The 26618-nt window shown below is 54.1% G+C and overlaps 2 protein-coding genes across 2 annotated transcripts; one reads left to right on the forward strand and one right to left on the reverse strand.

Annotated features, from left to right (window-relative positions):
* Positions 1-321: 321 nt before the first annotated feature.
* Positions 322-6436, forward strand: TCTE1 (t-complex-associated-testis-expressed 1). Its single transcript, XM_014950595.1, has 4 exons — positions 322-503; positions 2373-2941; positions 3482-3931; positions 5880-6436. Exons 1-4 carry the CDS (start codon positions 344-346, stop codon positions 6054-6056), a joined length of 1356 nt encoding a protein of 451 aa, XP_014806081.1. The 5' UTR covers positions 322-343; the 3' UTR covers positions 6057-6436.
* Positions 6437-18041: 11605 nt separating this feature from the next.
* On the reverse strand, positions 18042-20206 carry TMEM151B (transmembrane protein 151B). The gene is made up of 2 exons (XM_014951082.1): positions 20126-20206; positions 18042-19699 (listed from the first exon to the last, which is right to left on the reverse strand). The coding sequence occupies exons 1-2, from the start codon at positions 20159-20161 to the stop codon at positions 18263-18265; spliced, it is 1473 nt and encodes a 490-aa protein (XP_014806568.1). The 5' UTR covers positions 20162-20206; the 3' UTR covers positions 18042-18262.
* Between the last annotated feature and the right edge of the window lie 6412 nt (positions 20207-26618).

Genomic DNA, 26618 nt, shown 5'->3' on the forward strand with positions numbered 1-26618 from the left:
AATCAATTCCTGTCCATCCTCTTCAACAGCACACTGAATTAACACCACATTATTATCTGCTTATTACACGTGGTGCCTAGAGACCTCTTTGTACAGGGCAGTGTATAAAGATAAGGCTGAATAATAGTTGTTTTGCTGCAGTGCTTCCAGTCCAAGCAGAGGAGGCAGGCAAAGGGCAGGGGCCAAGTGTGTTACAGGAGAGCAGACCATTCTTATCACTGGCCTCCTTCTAAAGTTGCCTTTTTCTTTCACAGGCAGCCCAGCTGGAAAATGTGGCAGTGACTCCTGCTCTCAAGCAATTTTCCTCCTGCTTCTCCTGAGGGAGAAGTGGGTCCTGAGCGGGATGCAGCAGCCAGCTGCTCCCTTGGTGTACCCATCCCAGACCATCCTGGCTGCTGACTCCCACTGTACACACCGTGTCATTGAGGATCCCGAGTGGTCCCTTGCCACTGTCCCCCACCTCACGGAGCTCTGCATCCAGCACATCGTTCACAATTTTGAAAGTAAGTGGGAGTGTGTTTCCCTTGGGCTGCATGGAGAGAGTGTGTCAGTCCCGGGGAGCAGAGGGTCAACGAGGCAGGCAGATGCATCTGAAAGGCAGAGTGTGGTACCCAGCCCTGCCAAAGGAACAGATGGGGAGAAGTGTCCCCTCAGGCAGCTAGTTAAACAAACCATTTAGTTACTAAGTACGAACTTGTACATTCCAGGGATGGCTGTAGTCCTCTGGACTGCTATCCAGGGTGTGACTCTGCCCTAACCTTGCCCTATCGTTTCTTCTTCCTTCTGTGCTCTGCTGGACTCACTTACCTCAACTGTGGCCAAGGCTGAGGAGCTGCTGTTTCCTTCTCTTGATTCCTGTACACATTACAGTAGCACTCAAGGATGGAGCCCTGTTGTGCTGAGTGCTGTACAGAGAGATGGAGAATTGATCCCTCCCCAGAGGAGCTACCATCTCAGAATATGTATTGTACTCCGTTTCAGGCCTTCTCCACGGCTCTTAGTGGCGATGTGACAAGTTATATCCTCAGGCAGGGAATGTGCTTTTGAAACAAATGGACTGATGAAGAATAGCAAGACAGAAAAAACATGTCTCACCTGGGAACTGGATGGGAGAGGGGTCTTTTTGGCTGGCTGAGTGGAGTGGCAGCAAAGACCAAGGACAGGTCTAGGGCTATGTCCGTGTTGGGACAGTAGAGGGGAGCTCAGTGCTGCCCTATGCCAGGAGCTGATGGTACTTGGGGATCTGAGCTGGGACACCCTCACAGTCCTATCAGCCTGATCTGCCAGTCTGATGTCAAATGGATTGGAGCGATGTTGGGTGCACATAAAAGCAGTGTGTTTGCTGTCTTGGGGACCCTCATGCCATTACCTGAGCTGTGGCCTGAGTGGGCAGGAGTGAAGCTAGCCCAGTTCTGCCCATACATATCCCACCTCTGCTTGTGTTGTGGGACGCTGCAGAGAAAGTCACTGCAGTGCCAGCTGTAGGACAGTGGAGAACAGACTCCAGGAAAAGGCTGTAGTAAAACTCTGGGTGTCCTTGGGAAGGAAATGCTACAGACACAGAGGAAATATAAAGCTAACCCCACTTTGTATTTTGAAATCTGATTTCCCATGCACCTTTCCACTGATGATTGCTGTCATTCAACACTACTGTGCACATGTCACTGAGCATTCATGGTGTGAGTACACATGGCTTTTCTCTGGTGTTTCTTACCACAAAGAACTTCCACCAGACAGAAGCCAGCCAAGACTTAGGGTGAGTATCAGGAAAGAGCCTGAAGGGAGAAAGAGAACTTTTGTTTAAACAAGGTGAACCTAAAGGCTAAGAGTATGTCGTAGTGGAAAGGAACAGGAATCTGTTTGGGGTAAGACAAACACATGAGTTAAGATAAAAAGGCACAAGGACTTGCACGAGGAGCACACAGGCGGTTGCTCTCAAATATTGTCCTTCAATATGCTTAGAAACCAAAGGGAGAAAGTTCAGCAAATGACAGGCCAAGATCTCCCATCCCTGTAAGGCTGAATTAGCTCTCTTGGAAGCAGAAGTCCTGCTCTGAATATAAACTGCATTTAAACTAAGTTTAAACTGGGAGCTAAGTTTCTGATGCAGATCCCAAATATTATGGGAGTAAACCCAATTACGCTGATGTTTTATTGTAAAAGTTAGAAATCCTACACAGAAATGTAGGAGATGAATCCTACACATTTTCTGGCAGCGTAGCTCCCTGCACCAGCTGCTGGCAACTGAGAAAAGAGTCAGTATCAGCAGAGGTGAGGGCATGGGCACACAGCTCAGGGCCCGGTCAGAACCATAGTGCCAGCCATGGTTCCTACAGCCCAGACTAACCTCTGCTCTTCTTCATCCCCTCCAGAGAACCCTATTTTCGACCGTCTTCTGCCTGAGCACCAAAAGAAGGTGCTGGACAGGCTCTCCACTGGCCTCCCACTCTCTGTGACTGCCAACCTAATAAGTGATGAGGACTACTGGAAGAGGTGTTGCACAGAGCGATGGCAAGTCTGTGACATCTCCAACTATGGAGACAGCTGGAAAAGGATGTTCTTTGAACGTCACCTGGAGAACATCCTGAAATGTTTCATCCCTAACACCACAGACCCCAACCAGGTCCTAGATCTCATCCCAATCTGCAAAGACTATGTGCAGAAACTGGAGGTTGATCAGTTCCTGCCACCATTGAAGGTGGATCAAAAGGAGGAGGAGGAGGACCTCGCTGATGCAGAGAGTGATTTTGAGGTCAGTGAGGTCTCCGTGCATCACTACAACCTGGGAGCCCTCATTACTGCTCTCCCTCACCTTGAAGAGCTTGATCTCACTTACGGCGTGAAGGACTGCGGCATGAACTTCGAGTGGAACCTCTTTAACTTCTCTTACCAGGACTGCTGCAACCTGGCTGCCGCTGTGAAGATGTGCCACAACTTGAAAGTAACGTGTTCCAAACTAAATCTTTCTTCCTCAGTTAGATATTCTAATTGCCTGGGGTAGAAACCCAGGGACCCATTCTGCTTGCTGGCAGCCCCCTTCCCTTTGGAAGTTACAGTCCGGCAGAGTGCAGAGATGATAACTTGCTGGCCCAATGCTGGGTATCTCTTTCTGCATATGTTTTGACTGTGATGGAGGGTGAGTTCTGCTGCTACTCTCTGCAGATGTTTGGGCAGCTTTATCTCGTTTTAATTTAGCCCCCTGTGTCAGAGATCCTATGGAGTCAGAGGAGAGGAACAGGGATTTCCAGAAGATGAGCCATTTCTCCCTAGAATAGGCATGGGACATCAGTACCATGTCCTGCCTGCTGGAAGTATCTGCCCACTATAAAAGCAACTACTTGACCCTACTGGCTAAAGGTGTCTGAAGTGAAGGGAGGTGAATCCTGTCTGGTGGGCCATGGGCTTAAATCTCTTGAGGTCTTGTACAAAGCTCAGTCCAAAGCGCTGGCTGTTTTAGTGTCCCTGTCCTCTATCCTCACAGGTTTTCAAGCTGACACGCAGCAAAGTGGACGATGAGAAGACCAGGCTTCTGGTCCGTAACTTGCTGGATCACCCCTGCTTGGTGGAGCTGAACTTGTCCCACAATCTGATCAGAGATAAGGGGGCACGAGCTGTTGGCAAGTTGATCAACCGCAGCAAATTAGAGATCCTTGATCTCTGTAACAACCAGATCCGTCACGTCGGGGCTCAGGCTCTTGCTCAAGCCCTGGCTGGGAACTCCACCTTGACCTCCCTGAATCTGCGCCTCAACTGCGTGGAGGATGAAGGCGGGGAGGCGATCGGCCGTGCCCTGCTGACCAACACCACCCTGAAGTCCATCCATCTGGGAAGTAATAACCTGTCAGAGCCAACTGCCATGCTTTTCTCCCAGGTCCTGGCTCAGAACACCACCCTGACAAGTATCAACTTCTCATGCAACCACCTGGGACTGGTAAGAGGAACCCCTTCTCCCTGCAGTTTGTGAGCCTGCGTGGTAGTCTTGCAAAGCAGATGCTGAGCCTGCCCTGCCTCGAAGCCACAGAGGCAAATGCATCCTTCACTTTGCAGTCTCACTGCAATAACAATCAGTCTGGGAGCAGGGAAGAGACTCTAGCAGGCGGCAGGAAGGAGAAGGACATCTCCTGTGCACGCACACGCATTTATCTCACTCATTACATCTAGCTCTGCTCACAGGGTTGAATCTGGCTTCCAGGTTTTGGGATTCTGGGTGAAGAGGGATTTTCCCCCCAGGAAGCTGAAAACCAAGGAGTGTGTCTGGGAAAAATCACAGCCACTTCACACACGTGGGAGTAGATAATAATGACGGGCTGCATGAGACGAGGGCCTTATGCATATCCTCTGTGCTTTGGATCTGCTGTGCCATCTGTCATTCAGCAGCACAAAGATAGTGCCACCCTTCCCAGAATCTCTCCTGTCCATCACGCACTCAGGGGAGACTGTTAGAAAATTGGCTCTGTCGCTGAGCTCCCTTAACTCACCCTACAGCTCTGGAGTGGTGTGGTAGGTCAAAAGTGTCACGTCTGGGTGCTTCTAAGTGGCTCCTAAACCACAAGCTTACATTTTCTAGACAGAGAGGTATCCACAGATCTTAATACATCCCTAAGAGCTGCAGTATGCAACGTGCCCACAAACCAGACTGCTTCTCTTCTGCTGATTAAAAAGAGCTTTAGAAATCTGAAACTAGACAGCCAAATGCAATCATGCTGGCTTTTAAACTTTCCGTGCTGCCTCAATTTTTCTCACTGTCACAATAAAGAGACAGCAAGACCAGCTGTCCCTGCTGGCAGGAATATTGGCATGAATGTGTTTGACAACGGTTTTAAAAAGATTTGATGGCAGAAAACCTTTTGTGAGTTCTGAGTTTTATGATCCCGGATGTGGAAAACCATTTGAGTTTAATGATACAAGGGGGTAAAGGTTGGAAAGGAGAGAAGCATTTTTGCTTAGTAAATAATAATCTCTGTGCTTTGCATCTTCCTCTTGATGAGCTCTCCTGGTACCCATTTGTGAAGCTTCACAGCAGCCCAACAAGTGGCCCGGTGGCATTACCGTTGGGGAAACGGGTGTCTTTGCTAGAGAGGCATCCAATTCTGACCTCTGTACCCCATTAAAAAGAGACTCCAGTCATTTTTGCACAGTCCTTTTTGGCAAAATGTCTAAGAGGCAGGGTGCAGAGATGAGGGGACCACCTGGATGGAGGAGATGGGGGCAGGAGGTGTATTTGGTACCTGAAAGAGAATAGCTGTGTGTGGGGGGGAAAGGTCAAATTGTCACATCCTAAAGACAGTGCTTCAGGTAAGGGAGGGGAAGGCCCCAAAGTGAGTTGCCTTCCCAAGGCTATCTACATTGCAGTTTCCATCTCATGCAGGCTGAGCTTCAGCTGAGTGAGATCTTCCTTTCAGGAAAGCCAGCCCAGCCTGGAAAATGGCATCCAGGCAGGAGATGGCCAGCACCAGGGCTCTTGTGGCTGCTGAGATGAGGAGCAGCACAACTAATCAATCTGCCCTTTGTCCCCAGCCAGCAGTGAGCTGGGGAACCAGGGACAGGAGAGAGCAGAGACTCCTCTCAGGTTATCATCGCCAGCCATGCAATTAACCAGCCTGAGTGTGAGGACTCCTGACACGGTACCCAGAGGGAGTCATTAGCATGTGTCATATCACTGAGTGCTGCATAAGGTTACAGTCCCTCTCTCTACTTCTGTGAGCAACATTTTGGGCTTGTGCGAAGGCCTTTGTTGCTTTCGGCACCATCTCATGGGCTCCCCATCACCACCAGCAGCAGGGAAGTGCAGGAGAAGTTGCCCTGGGGAGGAGGAAAGGGAGGAACACGCTTCACTTTTGGATCTCCTCCCTTAACCCCCTCTTCTCACCCATTTGCAGGACGGTGGGAAGCAGCTGCTTGACGGGCTGGCAGATAACAAGGTTTTGACCGAGTTCGATCTCCGCCTGGCAGAGGTGGGCCAGGAGACCGAGTACCTCATTCACCAAATTGTGTGGGCCAACCGGGATGCGGCAAGGCTGGGGTCTCTGCAGCAACCCTCTGCCACGCTCCTCTGAAGAAAACGCTCCAGAGAGCAATGAGATTTGCAGGTGCAGTGTTGGAGGCTTGTTTTCATTCGTATTCCTGAGAAACACTCAACTTGTGGCTGTCACAGGAGCAGCCTTTCCTAGATCTCCGTCATCCAACCTATGACTTCACACACGACCAGGCATTAGACCTCATGGGACTGTAGCAGCGTTGCAGAAGCAAATTGCCTCTTGAGCTCTCTCCCTCACTGTACCCAAGACTAAATCTTACATGCTCCGGCAGCAAGTTCAGGCAACTGGATGTTGTTCTACCTATAACACAGCTGAGGCAAAGTCTCCACCATCTAATGGTCTAGTCGAGACCCAACCTTCAGGGAAAACAACTATTTTAGGCTTTTTCCTGAGGAGGATGTGAGGTGCACAGATGATACAGGGAATGTCGTTTCTAGTTCCTCAGCAGCTTTTCCTGGGTATTGCCATTTATTTGTTTACTCAATTCTATAGCAAAACCTCTCTGGAGTCTCAGATATAGGTAGTGAAAAGTAAAAAAAAAAAATAAATTTGATAAATGATAGGTCTCTCCACCAGTTTCCTGCTTTGGGTTGCTAAGCTGCTGGTCAGTGCTAGCCTCCTTTGCAACCAGATGCTCACCAGCATCACCACATCTTCCATGCAAATTGGTCAAAAAGAAATATCTGTGTTTTACATGACTTCAAGCCAGAGGGGTTCCTGCAGGACTGCTGGCCCACAGAGCTGAAAATGGATCAGCTTCCTCCTGTCCCACGGGCTGTGGCCACCTGGGGACTGGAGACGGCACGTACCCAGTTGCCTCAGGAGAGGTCAGCAGGGAATTAAGCAAAGGGGCCCGACCTCCATCCCCTCCCACCCTCTGAGCAATGCAGGGGCTTCACGTCTCCCAGCCCTGCCCGGCACCAGCGCCCACAGACCCACCGCTGGCAGCCACCTCAGTGAATCATCCGAAACTTTTATTACACCGATTTGGTTTACAATCTTTGTACTTTGATATTTCCAACAAAAAAGGCAACATTGTGATATACTGTTTGTACATATATAGAGAGAGACAGACAGAGCTAGATCATATTGACAGAGTTGAAAAGTAAAAACTTGTTTCCCAGTGCTCACAAAAGAATTTGTTCGCCACGTACCCGCTTCTGCCTTGCTCTGCCGGATGGATACCGACGCCTGCGGCGCCGCCGGCCCCCGGCCGACAGGACCTTTACCTGTGCCATGTCACCCCCTTATAGATCAGAAAGGATGGAGTGTGAGGCTGTCCCTGGAGGCGGTGGCCACAGAAGGGGTGCCAACAGGGCTCAGCCCCAAGCCCTCGCAGGTCTGTGTAGCTCCCTTCCCAACTATTCATGGATGCTCCAGGGGCTACGTCCACCAGCATATCTAACTGGTGGCAGCAGCTGTGAAACCTCCCCACCCAAGCATCTCCCGCTACTTGTTTCCCATCCTCGAGACCGAGGTATTGAATAGATTTATTTCTTTTTATTTGCATTTACAAAATATTTTCACTGAATGACACACCTGAATGAGATGAGAACTCGTGTTCAGAAACAGCAGAAAAGACCCAGATCAGCATCAGGCCAATGAAGGAACAGCTCCAGCAGCGAGGGTGGGGGCTTAATGGGGGTGGCCTGGTCCTGGGCAAGCCTGCCTGTAGCTCCAAGTACAGGGCTGCGTCTGGTCAGCCAGTTGTGCAATGAAAGCTCGTGCTGGGAGGGCAGCGATGAGATCCCTCAGACATGCTAGTGGACACATGAGGAGGAACTGGCCACCAGAGCCAGTGAGGAACAGAGATGGGAAGGGCCTGGGAAAACATATCAACCCCAAAACAATTGCTGACTTGCTTTCCAGGATACTCATTGCTTCTCTTCCTGCAAATGGCCAAGACTGTTAACATACCTCTTGAGCATCCTCCAAACATACTCTTGGGCTGCCACATACAGGAACACCTAGACAGGTAGCTGCTGCCTGGAAAACCCTTTGCCTTCCCTCCCACCAGTCTCTTGGCCAAAGAGCAAAGTCCAAACCAAGCAGCCTGCACCCCTCGCTCACACCCAGGAATGACTATCTGCCAGTTTACAAGGGCTCGAACCATCCCAAATGCCACACAAGCTGGTAAAAATGACAGCCCTGTCAGCAACAGCAGATTGAGTGTGAACTCTCCCATCACTGATGGGTCACTTGTCACCTTCAGGTCTGGTTACCGAGGTGTGGGACTACCCACACCACTCCATGCTGGGAAGGGCATGTGCCAGCACAGGGCCAGTATGGAGCCCTTAGCTCTCCAGGGAGATCCATACCCAAAGAATACTGTGGGGCTTTGAGGAGGGGGGCTCAGCTGTGGGCCTCCATCTGGAGAAGGAAACAACCTCCGGCGTCTTGCTTGGGAGCTGGTGTCCCCTCTCGCCACCATCTGCTGATGCAGCATGAGCAGCACTCGGTGGCACTCAGCAGCAGAGGGACTCCAGCCAAACTAGGAGCATCCCCCCACCCGTGGGTCCGTGCCAGAGCGATGGTGTAGGGGGGGAGACAGGGGAGTGGTTGGGTATTAAAGGAGAGGGAATGACACAAGGGCTTTCACTTCGACGACCCCATCGGGCCGGAGCAGGGACACCCGGCTGTCTCCCTCCCGCAGCAGATGGCGGGCCCTGCTTCTGCTGCTCTGAGCGGCGGCAGGAGCCGGTGGCCGGCTTCCCGAGCCTGGCGACTTCTGCTCACAGCAACCCAGGCATCGATTTGCAAGGTGTCACACTGGCATATGTTGTAAACAGGACGACAGGTTGATTGCGAGCACCGACTGGGGGTGGGGGAGCGGGCTGCAGTGGGGACGGGCAGAGGCTGTGCATGGAAATGGCTGCTGCCTTCAGCCTCCCCCTGTGCCGATGGGGCTGGATTTGTCCACGCCGAGCTTCTGTCCCTGCCTGCTCCGTACCTGCTGGCCCTCTGCAGAGCCACCCCAGGTGCTGGTGGTTGGGGTTCAAGAGCAGGGGGGAAAAGGGAGGTCCTGTGCACTGCCCCCGGGACAGCCTAGTAGAGCCGTATCTCCAGATGGGGTGAGGGCTTGGGCTGGGGCAGCCTCGGAGCATTTCCAGGTTGCCTCTTATAGGGCCAAACTATGACACTGAATTGGGGAGTAAAGGGCAAATTTATAAAACATGGTTCCAAGTTCTACTGGCCTGAAACACGTCTGGGCCTGAAACACCCCAGACAACTGACACAAGCTCTCCTGATTGCTGGGGACCCGCTGCTTTACCCCATTGACACCTACTCAACCCATGCCCTGTGTGCAGCAGCCTCCTTCCAAAACCCCTCACCAACTATCCCTGGCCACGGCGCACACGCCCCGTTGACAGGGCACTTTTGGCTAACCCAGACCCTCTCCTGCTTCTTCCTTCAGTCGCAGTGAGGAGGGATGAAGCCTGAGCTCATGCAGCTGGGAAGCTGAGGAGCAGCGCAGAGCCAAGCCCTGCATCGGCTTCCCTAGGCAGAGGGGACAGCTCAGAAATGAAGCAGTTCCTCCTCCCTACAGGCTGTGCCTGAAATAGCCGAGCCTGTCAGATCCCCGTCCCCGGCCGTGATGGATTAGCCTCTCCAAGGCACAAGGCAATTTATTCATTAGTGACATTTACACCTTGTGGCTGCATTACCCATTGTGGTTTTGGTGACACGTGCTCGAGCTGTCAGTGCTGGGCTTGGAGGCAACATCGCTGCTCTGATGATGCAGCGAAGCTTGGCCTGGGCACCTCAGCTTGGAAATACCTCCTGCCTGCCTCCTCGCCAGAACATGCTTTGAAAGACTACTTTGCTCTTGGGATTCTCCATCAAATGCCCCATCCCCTCTCTTTGCCCAACGCTCCCCCCCCAACCCTCCCTCCCTTGCAGCATCACTGCTCCAGCACAGTGCCCTCCTGCCCTGTCTTGCATCATGTCTCCTGCAAAACCCACCACATCTGCAAAGCTTTTTACAGCTGTTCTCGTACAGCCCCTCCTCTCCACACATCTTGCTGAGCATGTAGACACTATTCTGCCCTCCTCAGCTAGCTCTTCCATTGGCTGTGCCTTGTTCAGCCCACAGCAAAGCTGCCCTCGGTCCCAGAGAAGCAGCACAGAGCCCACATTGGGAGATCACCCAGCAGACACGCTGCTTTCACCACAACGCTGTCCCCTGGTCCCACACGGCCACAACAGCCAACCTGCCTCTCCTCCCCAGGGACAGCACCAGGGCTCTGGAGATCAGGACCACTAAAACGTCAAGGGCTTCTCATTTCTAACTTCGATCCGTTGAACTTACCCTGTCTACAAAAGCTCAGACAAGTGCCATGAAATTCTCAGGGAAAACACGAAGTGATGCAAAAGTGAGGCCAGGCTGTGCAGCAACGCTCTGCAGACTGTGCTGTCCCTCCACCAGGCAAGCACGAGGCACACCAGGGCAGGCAGCATTGTTGGAAGGCCATGCACAGGTAAACCCAGGGGATATGGTGAGGTCTGGCCATCAGCATGTCTGAGGTCATCACCCAATCCACCGTCTGACAGTTTGCACATCAGGTTTGGGGAGGGTGAGAAGAGCAGGGGAGTGTTGGCCAGGGAGCAGATCCAGCAGCTCTCTCATTTCAGTCAGTCAGGCAAGGGATTAGCTTGTTCTCAAACACAGCTTGCTCCGTGCTTTTATCCCTGCTCCCTGCCACTTGCTGCAGCAAATGTGACACTTCACACCATCTCCTCTCAAAAACCAGGTCAGGAGTTTCCTCTCACGAGCAACAAGCAATGCTCTGTCACCCTGCAAAGCCCTCGCCACGAGGATGGATGGGTGACACCAGACCAAAGCCACCAGACACCAACCCTCCCCAGGGCCACGGGTCCCAGCACGCAGAAGCCCACCCTGCCACACACACACGCTTGGGTGGATGGCCAGGTCACACCTCCAGGGGCAGAGGAAGATTTTAAACTCCAGCCTCTGCTCCTGATCAGCCTACCCCCCTGCGAAGACACAGGGCCACCATCCCAGTCTTCCTTGAGCATTTATTTTTTCCACCGGCACTGCACATTTCTAACAGAGCTGGCTGAAGTGGAGTCTTTAAACCCACCTCATCATCAAAAATTAAATTTTTAAAGCAAGGAACAGCAACCTGAAACACTCCTCACAGCTGTTAAGGGCTACTAGTCTCGTTTCAGTTTGAAAAAGCCGTTGGCATTTCCAAAGTGAAATCCTGTTATTTTGGGGTCTAGTTGCCACATCTTTATTCCCAATTGGCTGAGCGGTGCTGTGAATGCTGCTTCATCAGGGGTGCCCTCACCTCCCTTCCCCTCCGCCCAGCTCCCCTGGGAGGGCAGGGGCAGCACAAACCGAGCCCACCAGCTTCTGGCTGGGCTGAGCAGGAGGTGACATCTGCTTTCAGCCAACCCTCTCCCTGCATCTGCCTCTGGAGAGGCCTATAGACTCGGGCTTGGGTTTTTCCAAGCCTTTTCACCCTGACCGGTTTGTGGGCTGCCATCCAAAGCCTGAATTCATGGCACGGCAGCTGACGGCACTGCTAATGGACATTGGGACCACGGGACTGATACAAAATACTAAGTCATCTCACCACATTCTAGCTAGGCTTTTTCTTTCACTAATGTGAGTAGCTAAGATTGCAGAAGCAGCTTGTGCTGATGGAGAGTGAAAGAACCTCGTGTGTCTGTGTGTGAAGTTACTTTGCTCTAAAAAGTCCGCTAAATTATAATCACAGTAGGTGATCCATCCGTTCTCAAAGTTCGAAGGACTGGGGAGGGTTCAGGATGGGCACCAATTTCTCACAAGCTTCATTTCCCCAAACGAATTTTACAAAAAACAAATGAACAAACGAAAAACCCCAACAAAAAGTCTTCCTCGGGAGGAGGGGAGGAATAAAACCCACTTAGCTTTCCAGCAGCCGCTGTGCTTATCCTCAGTGCTGGATGGCCACGCCGCACATCGTAATGGGCTCCTGATAACTCGTCAGCTCCTGGAAGTGTTGCATAGGTGGATGATGTACCTGTTAGTAGAGCCTGGTTACGAGCTGCAGGAAGAGGAGCTTGCTGAACTCCACAGAGAAACTGTCCCTCCCTCAAAACAGACAGACGAGGTGAGGAGGGAAGGAGGAAGGGGAGGCCATGAGGCCATGGGTTTTGCAGGTTCAGTTCCGTCCTTGGGAGCTCTCTTCCCTCATGTGCGGAAAGGCTACGGTCCTGTGGGAGAAGGCTCCTCTCCCAGTGTGTTGGAGGTCAATTTGCTTGTTAGCTTGCTTTGGAGGGTGTTGACGAGATCGCATCCATGGGCATAACATTTCCCTTGGCGGAGCAGCTGTGATGGAGGCAGCAGAGCAGAACAATTCAACCCACTCCTTGCAGAGACAGTAGATATTCAACATTCATTCATGTTGGCCAAGACCCAACATGAACTCTATGCATCAAAGCAACACTGTGACAGATCAGTTTGTCTGGACTCAAGGACAGACCACTCTGAGGAGCTGCTAAGCCAAGCTCCCACGGGTATAGTACCACTGGCTTCAATAAAATTACACTAGTGATGAACATAGCCTATTCATTTCTACCTGAAAAGTGACTAAACCCCTCTCCTCTTTTTCCAGAATGCCCACAAGGAAAAGAGCCCCAAGTCCCCACTGGGCTCCCAGGTCTTATGATCCAACCTTTGGTACCTATGCAACCTGTGTCAGTGAAGACTTTAGGCCCATGTATATTGCAGAGCGCAACATCACCAAATATCACTAACAATTAAACCATGTCCCATTTCTGAGATGATATGGATCCAGATCATACTCATTCAGCCTGTATTCTAACAATTGAATATAAATGAAACATGATTAGAAGCACCTATCACAACTTGAGACTTATAGGTCTTTGGTAACACAGCTTCTTGGTGGTGGGAGAGTATTTCAGACCCAGGCCCTGCAGCTACTGCCGCAGAGTAGGAGCACATTGCAGCAAGGTTGTACCCTGCTAAAAGTAAGGCAGCACCCTGGTGACATTAGGCAGCAATGCTGAAGCCATGGCAGGAAAGGGTGGAGGGAGAGCTTAAAAGATATTATTCCTCCCACAGGCTGATCAGCAGGCAGCGAGTTACTGGCATCAGATGTTACCTAACTTTCTTAAACTTCCACCCAATAAACCGCTTCCTGAAGTCCCCTCTCCATGGGCATCCACCAGAGTTACTGAACAGCTCAGCAGCCTCTCAAGCGTGAGGGGAGAGACAACAAAGCGAGCAGGGACAGGCTAGGTCTCTAATGTGCATTTTACGGGGAGAGGAAAGGGAGGCGGTGTGCTTGTTTGAAATCAGAAAAACAGTAGCTTCCCCAGCACTAATCCTGAGTATCTGCCTGGTGTGTGGCTCTGGAAGGCTTGGTGTTGGCCATAAGATGACATTCTCTCTCCTTGTCCTAACAAACCTGCCCCTACACTTGCTCAGCCCGAAAGCCCTCTCTGAAATCTCCCTCCTTGCTGTGGTCTGCATGACATGCAGCGGGCTCAAGAAGTGTGACCAGGCTGGTTGGTGTCACCACCTGTTTCTCCATGAACAAAGAGCCGGGCACTATCTGGGAAGCTTCTAGTGTGTGCTGAAAGATGGATAAGTGGGTGGTGATGTGTCTTGAGGATCAGCTAATCCAGAGCTGCTCACACGCTCATTCTCTCTCTTTTTCTACTTCAGGAAAGCTGGAGAGCTTTTAGGTACCCAGCAAGTACACCAGCAGCAACAGGAAACACCAAATAGCCTAAACATATTGTCCAGCCTTGCGGCAGTGAGGACTAGCTCTCTTCTAGGGATGCATTAATGCCACGAGGCGCCAGGAAGAGGAGCTGGCAGCGTTCCTGCTTCGCTCCTCCCGCTAGGAGAGGAAAGCCTGCTGACAAGTGCAGTGCTGAGCCGGACTCCTGGCCCAAGGAAAGCTGCAAGGGGTGAATGACGTATGGAAAAAAACAAAGCTGTCTGACTGCGGAGATCCTCTAGTTCTTGCCCCTTTGTGCTGACAAGCACCCGGCTTTCACCTTCCCTAAGGGTGATGCGGGCTGTCCTGCTTTCCTTGCCTAAAGGGCCGGCCATGCTGTGTGCTTCGCTTGCTTTGAAGAGATCTTCTGCACCAGAAATGAGGACACAGCCAGCCTGACAGACCAAAGCACCCCTTGCACCTTTGGCCCCCTCCTCTCGCCCAGTCCAGGCTCGGAGCAGGAAGGATGGACTCACTGCACAGGGAAAACTTCCGCACCATCACGCAAGCCAGGGTTTGCCCTGTAAGGTCCTGAGGGAGAGAAGACCCTGGCATTGGGGAAGGGAAGGCTGCAGAGGCCAGATAACGCCTGCCTGTGCCGGGAAGGCCATGGGGAGAAGAAGCAGAGCCAATTAAACTCACCAGTCAATGGAGGAGAAGTAATGGGATTAAGATGCAGCAGGGAGAATTCAGGTTAGATATCAGGGAGCAGGCTATCATGAGAGGAGCAGACTGGGCCATCGACTGAGCTGCCAAAGGAATCGCCGTCACCGACACAGACACGGCAGAGAGCAGACACAAGTCTGCGGGAAGAGCAGGCGCCTGACTGCTGCTCAGCCCGGAGCTGTGGCGGGTGGATGTCTGCCTGCCGGGGGACATGGGACCACTCCACCACGGAGAGGCTGTGCGCCAGGACAGGGACAGACTGGCTTTGGGGTATCTGTGCTGATAACCTGAGCTGCAAGGAGAATTAAATCAGCTGCCCTTTGCACAGGGCAGCAGCGTCCTTCGCCAACACTTAGGAGGTCACCTATGTACACACACGCCTCCTGCCAGCTGTGTCCCACCCAACCCCTGCTTCAGTCTGTCCTCTTCAGCTCCACCACTTCTCTGCCAAGCAACCAGGCAGCTCCTGTCCCTCATGCCCCGTCCCGCTTCCCTCCCATGCCCAAGTATGCAATCCCCCTTTCCTGAGCCTAAGACAGGGCAGGAAGGTCTCCAGCCTGGCAAGAATGGAACAGGCTGGACCGAGGTGGAGCAGCTTCCCCAGGTGCAGTGGGGCAGGAGGGCCAAGAATACGAGGAAGGGATCTCTGAGAAATCCTGGCATGCAGCAGAAAGCACTGGTGACAGAGGTTCTGCTTCTCCTCAGGGTGCTGTGGGCCTTGCATGGCCGCAGACTGTGGCACCGGGACTATGTTGGGGACCTGGCCATGGTGGGCACTGTGTGCATGGGGAAGGTGTTCAGCAGCAGGAAGACTCTGCATGGATCCCACAGGCCAGAGCAGCAGCCATGCCTCAAAAACACGTATATCCACCTGGACAGACCATGTCCAGACTAAGATTTCATGGGTGAAAATGGGACCAGAGGAACAAATTGAGGCAGTTAGAGGACTAGGTGCCTGAAAGCAGAACTCTGCTGCAGGTGCTAAAAGATGAGGGCACAGAGACCCTACTAATCTGTCCCTATTCTGAGGACTGTCTTTGCCCCAGGGAGCTAAAAGGCCTGCCAAACCTTTGATAAATCCATCTGTCCAAGGCACCTTGGAGGCTGGAGATAGAAAGATGAGCCATCGCATCCTAATTTAAGCAATGTGTAGATTTCAAAGACAACATGTTGGGAAGGACAAGCGGACCATGTTCCTCACTAATGACCCATTGCAGCTCCACTGACTGAACGTCTCCTGATTCACCAGGACATACAAGCACACACCATTAACTCCCCAGAGTCATGAGGACCCTCAGCATCAGCCTTGGCTTACATTAGGCCCTTGGAAAGAGAAGCACAAGCGCTCAGCAAGCCAAATGTCATCACTAAGCAAGAAAATCCCAGAGCAGCCAAGAGGGCTGTAGCCGCTTTTACCCAGTCTGAATCTGTGCCAATGATGATGAGAACAAAACGAGGAGAAGGATGCATCCACACTGGAGACCTTATGCTTCCCTGTTCTCAAAAGGACCCTCTATTTAAGCCAACATCTAGGTCTGGTACTTATAGTAAGGGCAGATTACAAGATAGAATCATAACAAAGTGGGATTTTAAGAGCCTTTCTGCTCAAATCGCCGTTGTTTGGAGTCCAGAATTTGAGATCCAGGAGGACAAGGGCAAGAGACACTGACCAGGGCATGCAAGGCACAAAAAGCAGAAGAACAGACCACTCCAGAGGCAATGCCAAGTGGAGCCTTGAAATTCCCCAGGTGCTGATCGCTCCAGTCTTGCCAGCAAGAGATGAGTTTCAAAAGAGGACTGATGTGGTGGAAGGGTGCATTTGCAGCCTTCCCAGGACCTGAGAGGAAGCAGTGAGTAGAGAAACAGACCCTTCATTAATAAATCGGCAGGGGGAAGTCTGGCTGAACTAAATAAAAAGCCTTACTGTTTGATGTTACATCTTGCCCTTCTGCGAAGGATGCAGAGGCAGGCACCAAGCTCAAACGCCCAGGTTCTAATAGACTTGCTCTTGTCACCCAAGACGTGCTGTTCTCAGCTGTTGTTTGCCCCGGTGGATGAGGGAACCATGGTGAGGCTGAGGAGCAGCGCTGTCTGGAGAAACTGCTGGCTGATTTGGCACGCACTCCCCCAAAGAGCTGCCTGAAAAGGAGACAGCTTTTCTGAGAACAGGGACGTGAGAGATCTGGGGATGTGTTGACAGAGAAGGAAAAGCTGTGTGCCTGCATGCTGCAGCCACTGATGCAGCTTCAGTGACATGAAGGCTCCTTGCCCAGCATCCCCAAGATCCTTTCCAGCAGGACAGAGGGGCAGCACACAGCTCAGAGCAGGCCAACCTGTCCTGACAAGAGCAAGGCAGAGGAAGCCAGAGGCTAATGGGCTACACAGAAGCCACCTCACTTATCACAGCCTGACACCTCTCTGCAAAAGTGTCTGCAGTGCAAACCGCTTGGTTTTAAGCAGGTTCCCCTCCAGTGTATTCCCAGCCTCTGTTCTGCAGAGCATCCCTCATGGCAGACGCCTCCCTGCCTGCCAGCTGCGGGTCCTGCACCCACAGTGGGGCTCCACAGAGGGGGAAGCCCTCTGCTCCCCATCTCCCCAGCCCAGGTTCCCCATGCTCCAGTGTGCTTTTGCATTTCTCCCCACCAGCCTCTCAGAGCCCTCTGCCAAAGCCAGGCTGCCAGGAGCCCGCAGCTCAGAGTGTGCAGCCAGAGCCCAGCCTGATCTCATGCAAAATTCACTCCTGCAGGCATGCACCACTCTGCTGCTCTATTATCAATAGGTGAACTGCAGCTGAACCTACCAGAGCCTTCCTTGATGCTTGTCTGAACCGATTAGGACACACTTCAAAGCCAGGAAGGGACCCCAGCCGCTTGACGCACCGCCTGTTACCAGGACGTCTCTCTCCCAGTGCCATCCTCTTGCCCTTCCCCAGCTCATCGGGGGCCTCCCGTTGCCTCCTTCCAGCTGAGCCCTCCTCCAGCAAGCGGATCAGTAGCGCCGCCGGTCTCCCCTCCATCTGGGTTTGCACATTCGTCCCTTCCCCAGTGCCGCCTGCCTGCTGTGACCCCAAACCAAAAGCCCTTTACCTAGGGGATGCTGACTCTCAGAGCTGGCGTGCCGAGGCTTCCTAAGGAGCCGAGCCTGGGATCCTCTGGAGGCAGTGCCATTCCCAGCAGTGAGAGCAGAGTAACAGTCGAAGCATGGTCTAAAAAAAAAAAGTGGGGAGGGTGGGGAACGGTCGGGGGGAAGGGGAAGAGCCGGATTGGTGGCTTTCAGCCTTTGTTCTAACCTGGATGCCCCGGACCTTTAGGCACAGGCAGTTACACGCTGCTCCCCAAGGGCCCGTTCCCCTCCACCCTGCGAGGGGTCTCTCTCCAGCCTGGGCAGCATGGTGGGCAGAGGTGCAGTAGGACGCGTTCTGGTGGCTGCTGGTTCCTCGGAGTACAAGCAAGCCTGGAGCCAGGGCTGGGAGCCAAAGCACCCCACTCCCTGCATCAGGCCTGTCTTTTTATTCCCCCCTTTGGATCTTGATGCCATGAATTACAGTTTTGGGGTTGGTTTGGTTGGGTTGGTTTTTTTTGCATGTGGTGGTTGGTCTAGAGTTCTGTGCCATGTCAGAGGGAGCATCAGCACTCACCCCTCCAGGAGGTCAGAGCCACAGCGAGAGAGCTTTCACTGGCTGCCAGAGATGCTCCATCCTGATGTCCTCCTGGGCCATCTCCCTCCCCTGCGCTCCTCTCCCCAAATCCTGTGCTGGCTCGGGCCAGGCAACGGACAACGAGATCTCACCGCCCTCTGCTTTCACAGTGAGGTCTCCACGCAGGACCCATTGCGGTGGAGGTGACGGTGGTCATGATTCAGGCAGCCTTCATTGCGGTGCACGATGAGGACTGGGAAGTAGAGGGCGTCCTGGTAAGGAGGGGGGTCTTCCTCCTCCACAGTCACCTGGCTGGAGAGGCGGGTCTGCTCGGTGGGACAGCTCTGCTCGTTCAGGCTCCCGCTCCGGCTCTGCCAGAGGCAGCTGCGTCGGGAGCCGTAGAGGCGGCCCAGGGAGAAGCGGCTGCTGCTGAAGGGGATCCTGGGGCTGCCGTTGCAGATGCTCAGGGCACTGCGGGAGAAGATGGAGGAGCTGCTTATAGTCCTGTGGCACCGCTCGCAGTTCTGCCGGTAGCCCCCGTACCGGCAAGCGGAGTAGCTGGTGCAGCCGGAGAGCCCCACCAAGTCCATCAGGACCGCTTCCGAGTAGCTGGGCACCAGCTGCTGGTTGGATCGGATGTGCCACTCCAGCTCGGTGCTGTCCACTGTGTTGACGCGGGGCATCCTCCGGCAGAAGGTGCGCTCCTCAGCCGGCGTCACCGCCACGTAGTCGAACCCAAAGAGTTTCTCCACGTGGTAATGGACGTAGGAGGTGCGGTACTCATTTAGCACCCGCAGGGGCCAGGATAGGGTCAGCAGAGCTGCCACCCAGAAGACATAGTGAGATACATACCAAGGCAGGTTGTCTGGGTCGGAAAAGGCCACCATGTATTCCTTGAAGTCCACGTTTTTGAGGTGCATCCCCTCCCTGGCCTCCATGTAGTCATCTAGGCCCTCGTTCTCCGTGAAGAAACGGGCCCGCTGGGTCAGGTAGGAGTTCTCCGACTCCACATTGGCAAAGCTGAAACACTTGGTGAAGCGGAGCCGCGTGGCTGGGTAGCTCTCCAAGTCAATGAGGTCCTTGGAGATGTCCTTAACTCCACAATTGGAATAATCAAACTCGGCCTCGGCCACATGGGTGTTGACCCGCTCGTGATACACTTGGGTGGTGGTGTAGGCGTCCCCATTACGGTAGCGGGTAACCTGCCGTGTCCTGCGGACGTAGTGGTAGCTGATGGCCTTCCACCAGATGCAAGGGGTGGCCTGCTGCATCCGCTGCACACGCTCATGCACGCTCTCCACGTCCACTTTGTACTGCAGCTCGTTGCGGGTGTAGCAGTGCCAGCACTCCACCAGGTACACCACGTAGAGCATCACCAGGAAGGCCAAGGGGATGTAGACATAGCCGTTGGAACAGGGGCTGTCGTGGTACATCATGGACTTGCCCTTGTAAGTGCTGTCAAAGGTCAGCCGGGTCACCTTGGTGACATGGCACCAGGTCATGGCTCCCATGCAGCCATACATGAGGAGGGACAGCAGCAGGCATTTCCAGTGGGACTCTCGGCACAGGGACTTGCTGAGAGACTGCTTCACCGGCCGCTGCTGCTCCGGGGGACCAGGAGAAGGGGAGAGAAAACAAGAGAGGAGTCAGTAGGCTGCAGCGGCAGGGGGAAGGGGAGCATCTCCCAGGATGGCACTCCTGCAGTGTGGGCAGCTGTCACCTCCTGCTTTCCTTAGTGGTGCTTTGCCCCTCCTTGGAAAACAGGCAGAGTCCAGCTGGATGTGGAGGAGAGTGGCAGAGGGCAACTCTGCCAGCCCACACCCCAAACATCCCCCTTCTTCAATGGGGAGCAACCCGCACCACTGCCACGTCCCAGGGATGGATACTGAAGCACAGCAAGATGAAGGCTGGGAGATCTTCCCAACATACCTCAGCTTCTGCACCCCTCCCACCAGCACAGGCAGCTCTAACTGATGGGTCGGCCCACCCAAACACCTCACCCCAGCTCACCCCACCACATCTCTCACCTCTGCCCTTCTCCCAGAAACGACCAACAGCAACATTCAGATTTTTCTTACCAGGGCAGCACAAGCAGCCCAGGGATGCCTGTAAGGAAGAGAAACGGACCTTCTGCAGCTGGAAAAGCCTCTGCTTAGTAATGGCGATTCCCACAACACTTGGCAGCCCAGAGGGCTCTGAAGTGCTTCTCAAGTGCTTTATAAACCACACAATCGGGAAAGTACTTTTCTGCAACTGAAATGCAGCCACCTCTGGTGGGAGAGAAAACGAATATGGAATAATGTCCTAAAATGTGTTGAGGCTGGAAGAGTACCCTACCCATCTGCAGCAACAGGGAGGGCAAGTGGTGGGTCATGGCTGCCAGTAAATGTCCCTGCCTGCACTGTGATTTGGCTGTGACAGACAAAAATCCCACACTTCAGGAAAAACTGCTCTCAGGTCTTTCATGGTGAGGAAACGGCAGGACTTCAGCAGTAGGACTTTGAAAAGAGATTGCACTGGTGTCTTCACCATAGGAACTGTGCAGGGTTTCACAAAAAACATGGGAAAAACCCCACCTCTGTCATTCTCTGCAATGCCCTGAAGTCTCAAGTATTGATCCAACTTGGTCAGTGAGACCTGACATTATCACAGCCAAAGTGAGAACGTGCAAAGAGGTTATTTGTTTTCTTACACAAGAGACTTGATGTCATCCAACCCTAATGCCATCCAACCCAACAATATCCAAAAGTGAGAGGGGGGGACAAGAACCCCAGCCTTGTGCAGATGCCACTAAACTCACTAAGAGGCATTCAGTTTTGCTCTCCTTCCCCAGCAGCACACAGCATGGCTCCCGAGTTCACCTCTGACGTTGTGGGGGCTAACACCAGCAGTAATGACACCACTGAGGGCAGTGAAGCTCAAGTCTGGCCCCATCCCTCCTCCATTCCTGAGCGCACTGGGCTGGAGAGGTCTTTCATCCAGGGATCCCAAAGAGCTTAGTGGACTCACACCACCAGAAAGTAGTGGAGGGCACTTTAACTCTTGCACAAAAAATTAAAGCAAGAAACACAGGTCACAACACCACTGGCAGGTCTAGGGAGAGATCTTGGGCTCTTCTTTCCTCTAAGAAGTCCCCCCTTCTCTCCCTGAAAAGCCCCTCAGCCCTGGCTTGGTCCCCTAGAGTCTCATGCTAATCTTTCCTCCCCACACCTTGCCAAAGCCTGGTCCACCCCATGCCAGTGGGACTTCTGCCACTGCGATTAGCAGGGCTGGATCTGGCCCAGATCTCCAACAGAGGTTTCTCTCCTGGAGGCAGTGAGCTTCCCCTCCTGCCCACCCCAGCAGCCAGCCTGCCATGAGCAGAGCAAGTGGCACATCCAGGGGGACCGCCGGTGGCAAGGGGAATGGTGTGGCATCCTCTGGGGGTCCCCCGAGCATCAGCAGCATCAAGCCCCCCTCTTCGAGGCAACTGGCTGAGCGGGAGAACCAGTGACAGAGACTCAGAGCCCGGGGAAGAGCACTACCCAGGTGGGGTAGTGGTGGTCTGCAGGCAACACTGCGGGGCATGGGGTGGTTCTGCTTGGCAGCTCCAGCACGGACGCGTGTGTCCCAGTCTTCCCAGTGCGACCCTCCACTGCAGCAGCCTCACAGTCATGGGGCAAGAACAGAACCCCAGGGAAGAGAAAAGGGATTGGGGAGAGGGAGGGGGGTCCACCAGCAGGAGAGCTGTGCCCTCCCTGCTCAGGTCCATGCTGTGGTTAGGAGAGCCTGCCTGGATCCCTCAGCCTTCACTGGGCTGCAGCGTGGCTCTCCCGTGCTGGAATGCTGTGCCAGTACACAGGAGGCTGAGGTTTCCTCTCCCACCGTTGCCTTCTGCCTTGCAAACCCTCCCCGGCAGCGGCAGCCCTGGCCGGGGGGCTCCAAGGGGACTGCTCAGCCAGAGGATGAAGCACAGGGGGTCTGAGCAGGAGATGCCAGGCACCCACAAACCGTGTGAGGGCTTGCACAGAAACAGTGCCTTGTTGGGGTAGGGGGGGGGAACTGCAAATGGAGCCCAAGGAATAAAGCAAAGCGTCCAGCTCGCTCATTTGACAAGTCGGGGAAGGGGCACCGGGGAGACAGGTCTTCGGCCAGGTCTGTCTCAGAAAAGCAAATTCCAGCACCCCGTGGCTCCCTGGCCCCTCGCATCCCACACTGCCTGCGTCGTCCTGCCCGGGAGAAGGGCGATGGTGGCTGTCGCCCTGCGGAGATGTGGGCAAGCCCCGCTGCGGTGACCCAGCCGGGGCAGGGAGCGCGGTGCAGCCCCGGCGCGGTTCCAGGAACTGTGTTAGCAGGGCTCTAGTCCACGCATTAGTCTCCTCCTAGGAGGAGACTACGCAGCATTTAGACACTGCAGCGCTTTTACAGGGTCACGCTAACCCCTGCTGTAAACTGTTTACAACCCAGTTTTTTCCTAGGCTTTTGAGGTGAAACACACACACACACACATCGCCCGTGCTGGTGGGGTTTTGGAAAGCTGATCAAGTGCCGATGACGGGATACGACCACAGCAGAGACAGAGGAGGAGCCAGCTGCGGAGTCTAATCCCAGTAGGAACTGCAGCATCCCTGCTCCTCTCCCAGGCTGCAAAGGGCTCACAGGAGCAAACAACCGGCTCCGCAGCTTCCCCCCACAGAAGCAGCTGAATAAGGTTGCCCCCTCGAGCTCTTTACCAGCCTTGGGGAAGTCCAGCACAGCAAACACGCAGATGAGAAAGAGAAAGCTGGGGAAAGGTAAATCCTTTCTGTCCCAGAACAGTGTCCCTGGGAGGAGAACAGGCTCTGATATAAATGCCATCATCATCTGCCCGCTGCAGTCTGATGGAACGAGGAGAAAGGCTTGCCCTACTTCATTGCAAACAGGGCTTCCCTCCATCACTGGGACCTCCCCCATTGCTCAGGCTCGAGCACTGGAGAGCAGTGAGCAAATCTGCTATTGCAGGGGCACCCCCACATCTCCACGGTGCCGGGGGGGGGCAGAACTGGCCCAGCCATGGCTCGGCCAACCCCTTTGTGGGACCCCAGTCGATGCTCTTCTCTGTGCTTCAGTTCACCATGTAGAGCTCATGGGGTAACCCTTGCCAGCCGTCTGGGCGCTAATTGTACCACACATTGGGAAGGGCAAGGGGTAGAGCATTGCTACGGCGTCCCCTCCCTCGTACATAGTGTTTGGCTCTGATGTTGTCCCTGAGGTGAAAGGAGATGGAATCCCACACCTGCAGCTGCTGCTCTGGGATGGGAAGGGATGGATGGGATGACTTCTGAGCAGCCGTGAAGCAAATGGAGGTGCCCGCAAGGCACAGGCAGTAGAAGAGAGGGCCATCACTGCTTGCACTAAACTCCTTTGAGATCTGAGGAATCCTCTTCTCAAAAAACCCTCAAGGGGGTAAACCTGCCCAGAACCCCGGTGGCCAAGCATATGGCCCAAAATACCTTCATCGCCCCTATAACCTTGACCCTGCAACTTTGAATGCTAAACAACTCCAGAAATCCTTCAAGCTCTTCAAAGCTCCCCTCTGAACCAGCCTGTCACTGGCCCCATCTACCATCCCTCTATTGAACAAGTGTTCCCATCACCTCACCTCCTGCACCTCTCACTTACTTGTCCCTGCAGAGACCAGCTTGAAACCCCCAATTCACCCCCAGAATGCTAAGCCCTCACTTTACAAGATGTCCCAGGGTTCACAGGGTTAGGTGTCGCAGAGACCTACAGGTCTGAAAAAAAATGAACCAAATGCCCCAGAGCAGCAGCCTGAAGGCCCGGGTAGCTCCTGAGTGCCAGGCTGGGGGCAGCAGCTTACAGGGGACTCCAGTGGGATTCCTGAGCATCAGTTCCCATGGCCCTGCCCTGCCGATTTGCTTACATCATGCAACAATTAAATGAGCCCTGTCCCCTTTGACCTCAAATCCCCAGAACAAGGCAGGTGGGGAGGATTTCTAGCAACTGCTACTGTCTTCCAAGGCCCTGGACAGACATGGACAACTCCTGGTCAGGATGGTCCCAGCAAACCCCCGTACCACACCCCACATGCCAACTGCCCAGAGTCAGGAACTACCTGCCTAGAAGAAAGAGCTGGCTCAGCCCCAGGTTGGCAGCGTTGCCAACTGCAGAGGAAAGGGGAAGGCTGAGCATCTAGGAGCCAGGGAACCCTGCCAGCAGTCAGCTCCTGCAATGGTACCAAGGTCTCCATTTTACAGAGCAGCTTGGAGGAGGACTGGTTCCCTCCATTGGATCCCACCTGAGCAGCAGGACAAGGACATTTTTTCGCTTATTTCCAGGCTGAAGAGCTTGTCCCCTGGCATTTCATACCCTCCAAGGTGGAAATGCATTGCTGAGTGAGATTCAGCTCACCACCATTAAGTGCAGGGCATGTGATGCCAACAGGGAACAAGGGCTCAGCCAGCCTGCTCCAGCCAGCTCCAGCCAGTAGCTCTTGCTACTTGCCTTGCTGGGACAAGCTGAGTAGCACCTGAAGTCTTGCACGGCTCCAAGGTACAATGACCCAAGATACGTCAGGATGAGGCACCTTCAACTGAGACAGAGCTCATTTCCCATTTTCCAGTCCCCAGACATCTCCTCTGGCTCCCTGCCAGCCCTGGCCAAAGGCTCCTTACAGGTGGGATTCAGCCACACTCCTGGGATGCTCAGCAATGCTGGCAGCAGCAGTTCGTCCTGATGGAAATGAGGACATGGCACTGCCAATACTGCCCTACACAGGCACTATAGGGGAGCAGGAACACACCCCCCCCCAATATTTCTAAAGACAAGAGGATTGCCCTTGGTCAGTCCATGAATCCAAGCTCCCCACCAAGGTCTCTCTCCTCATTGCATCAGATGAGACACCAGCAAGCATGGAACTGTCAGGAGAGGCTGCAGCTTCCCTCTCCTCCACCAGCTGCTTCGTGCAAGTCTGTGATAGCTCCTGGCCGCGGGAAGCGTGCTCTTAGCCTAAACAGTGCAGGTCATGGGCTGCAGCCCTTCCGCCGGCTCCCACAGGGGAAGATTATACTGACACCCTCGTTGGCAGCCACCGCAGAGCAATCAAAGCCCAGACGTTCTTCTCGTAATCCCCGTGAGGCAGGGGACACTGTAGGCGAGGGAAACTCACCCGGGCACTGCCCCTGCTACGCTTCTTTCATCCAAACCACCTCTTGCTCTGGCACCTCATAAAAGCCACTGTCCTCTCTTGAACATAGCACCAGCACTGCCACTGGGAGCAAGAGACCGTATCCCAGCATGGCACAAGCCTGTCCTCACGCTAAAAAGGTGCCTCATGGTTTAGCTTCACTGGTCAGGAGCTGTTTGGAGAGCCTGGGCTCGTGGCACCGGAGGTTGCTGAATGGAAGCAGGAATAGAGGGAGAGCTGCAGAGCAGAGTATACAGTATTTGTACAGCTTCCCAGTCCTTGAACTTCAGTGTTCTTCTCCTGCAATTATTTATATCTAAATATAAGTCTGTATATATAGAATACCCATGCACGGGCACGCATGTTCTTCCTAAGCCAAGGAGGCACAGAACGCAGGATTATGCAGCACTTGCTAACCGCAGCTCCTCAACAGCAGAGGACGAGTGATGCACCAGCTTCTGAGCAGCCCTCCAAGCTGCCCTTTGAGCTGTGGTCTCACTGGCGAGAACCCACCATCCCCGGAGAACACTGCCCTCCCTATGCTACCCAGCCACCTTCCATGGGCCACCAGCCCCACAGCATAAGGTGGGGCTTGCTAGCCAGGGGGGTTGCTTTCTCTCCTCTTGGGAAGCCTGACCTGGAAGCAGGATCTGTGGGGGCAGACAAAGGGGCTCACACACCTGCCTCCCCGTGCTGCTCCCTACGTGGAGAGCACTCTGCTCCTCACCCTTTTTGGCATTTGCTGCCTGGAATCCAGAAAAGTCATCAGCTGGGACACACACACACACACACTGCAGCATACCTGGAGCCAAGGCTGTGCTGGTACCCGGCCTGCCCCACTCTGCGCCTCCTGCTCCTCCAGCCAACCTCCAGCTGGGAGCAGCCTCCAGCCACGACCCCCAGCTTTGCCGCGTCCCCAAGCCCTCTCCCCTGCTGCCCTCCCTCGCAGTGACCCAGACAAGCTGGGTCCTGGCACCCCCCTCAAGACAGACTGCAGGAAGCAGGGGGGAGTCTCCGAATCCATCTCTCCCAGGCGTGACAACCTCTTCCTGTCGCAGCAAGCCCAAGCAGCGCTTCCCTTTTGTGACCTTCTCCCTTCCTCCTGCACCCCACCCCGGCTGCTGCCCGGCTTCCAGCCCCGGAGCCCGAGGTGACCGCCGAGCAACACGGAGAAGCGGGGCCGGGGCGATGGGCAGCCTGCCGGCGCCCGGCCACCGACGGCCGGCTTTCCTCGCCCCCTGCCCGCCCCCGCACCGCAGCCCCGCGGCCGGAGGTGGGGAGAGGGGCTGCCAGCGAGGGGGGGTCCCTACCTGTGCGGTCAACGAGCACACCATGCAAAGCGGGTGGGGAGGGAG

This window comes from Calidris pugnax, unplaced genomic scaffold (genome assembly GCF_001431845.1).
Source record: "Calidris pugnax isolate Ruff unplaced genomic scaffold, ASM143184v1 scaffold24, whole genome shotgun sequence".
Lineage (NCBI taxonomy): Eukaryota > Metazoa > Chordata > Aves > Charadriiformes > Scolopacidae > Calidris > Calidris pugnax.

Bases quoted from the DNA above. Each gene is read 5' to 3' on its own strand.
- TCTE1 (XM_014950595.1), top strand. From the start codon at position 344: ATGCAGCAGCCAGCTGCTCCCTTGGTGTACCCATCCCAGACCATCCTG. The intron at 504-2,372 runs GTAAGTGGGAGT...CATCCCCTCCAG, and splicing joins CATCGTTCACAATTTTGAAA to AGAACCCTATTTTCGACCGT. The intron at 2,942-3,481 runs GTAACGTGTTCC...CTATCCTCACAG, and splicing joins AGATGTGCCACAACTTGAAA to GTTTTCAAGCTGACACGCAG.
- TMEM151B (XM_014951082.1), bottom strand. From the start codon at position 20,161: ATGTTGCTGTTGGTCGTTTCTGGGAGAAGGGCAGAG. The intron at 19,700-20,125 runs GTGAGAGATGTG...CCCCCGGAGCAG, and splicing joins TTTCTGGGAGAAGGGCAGAG to CAGCGGCCGGTGAAGCAGTC.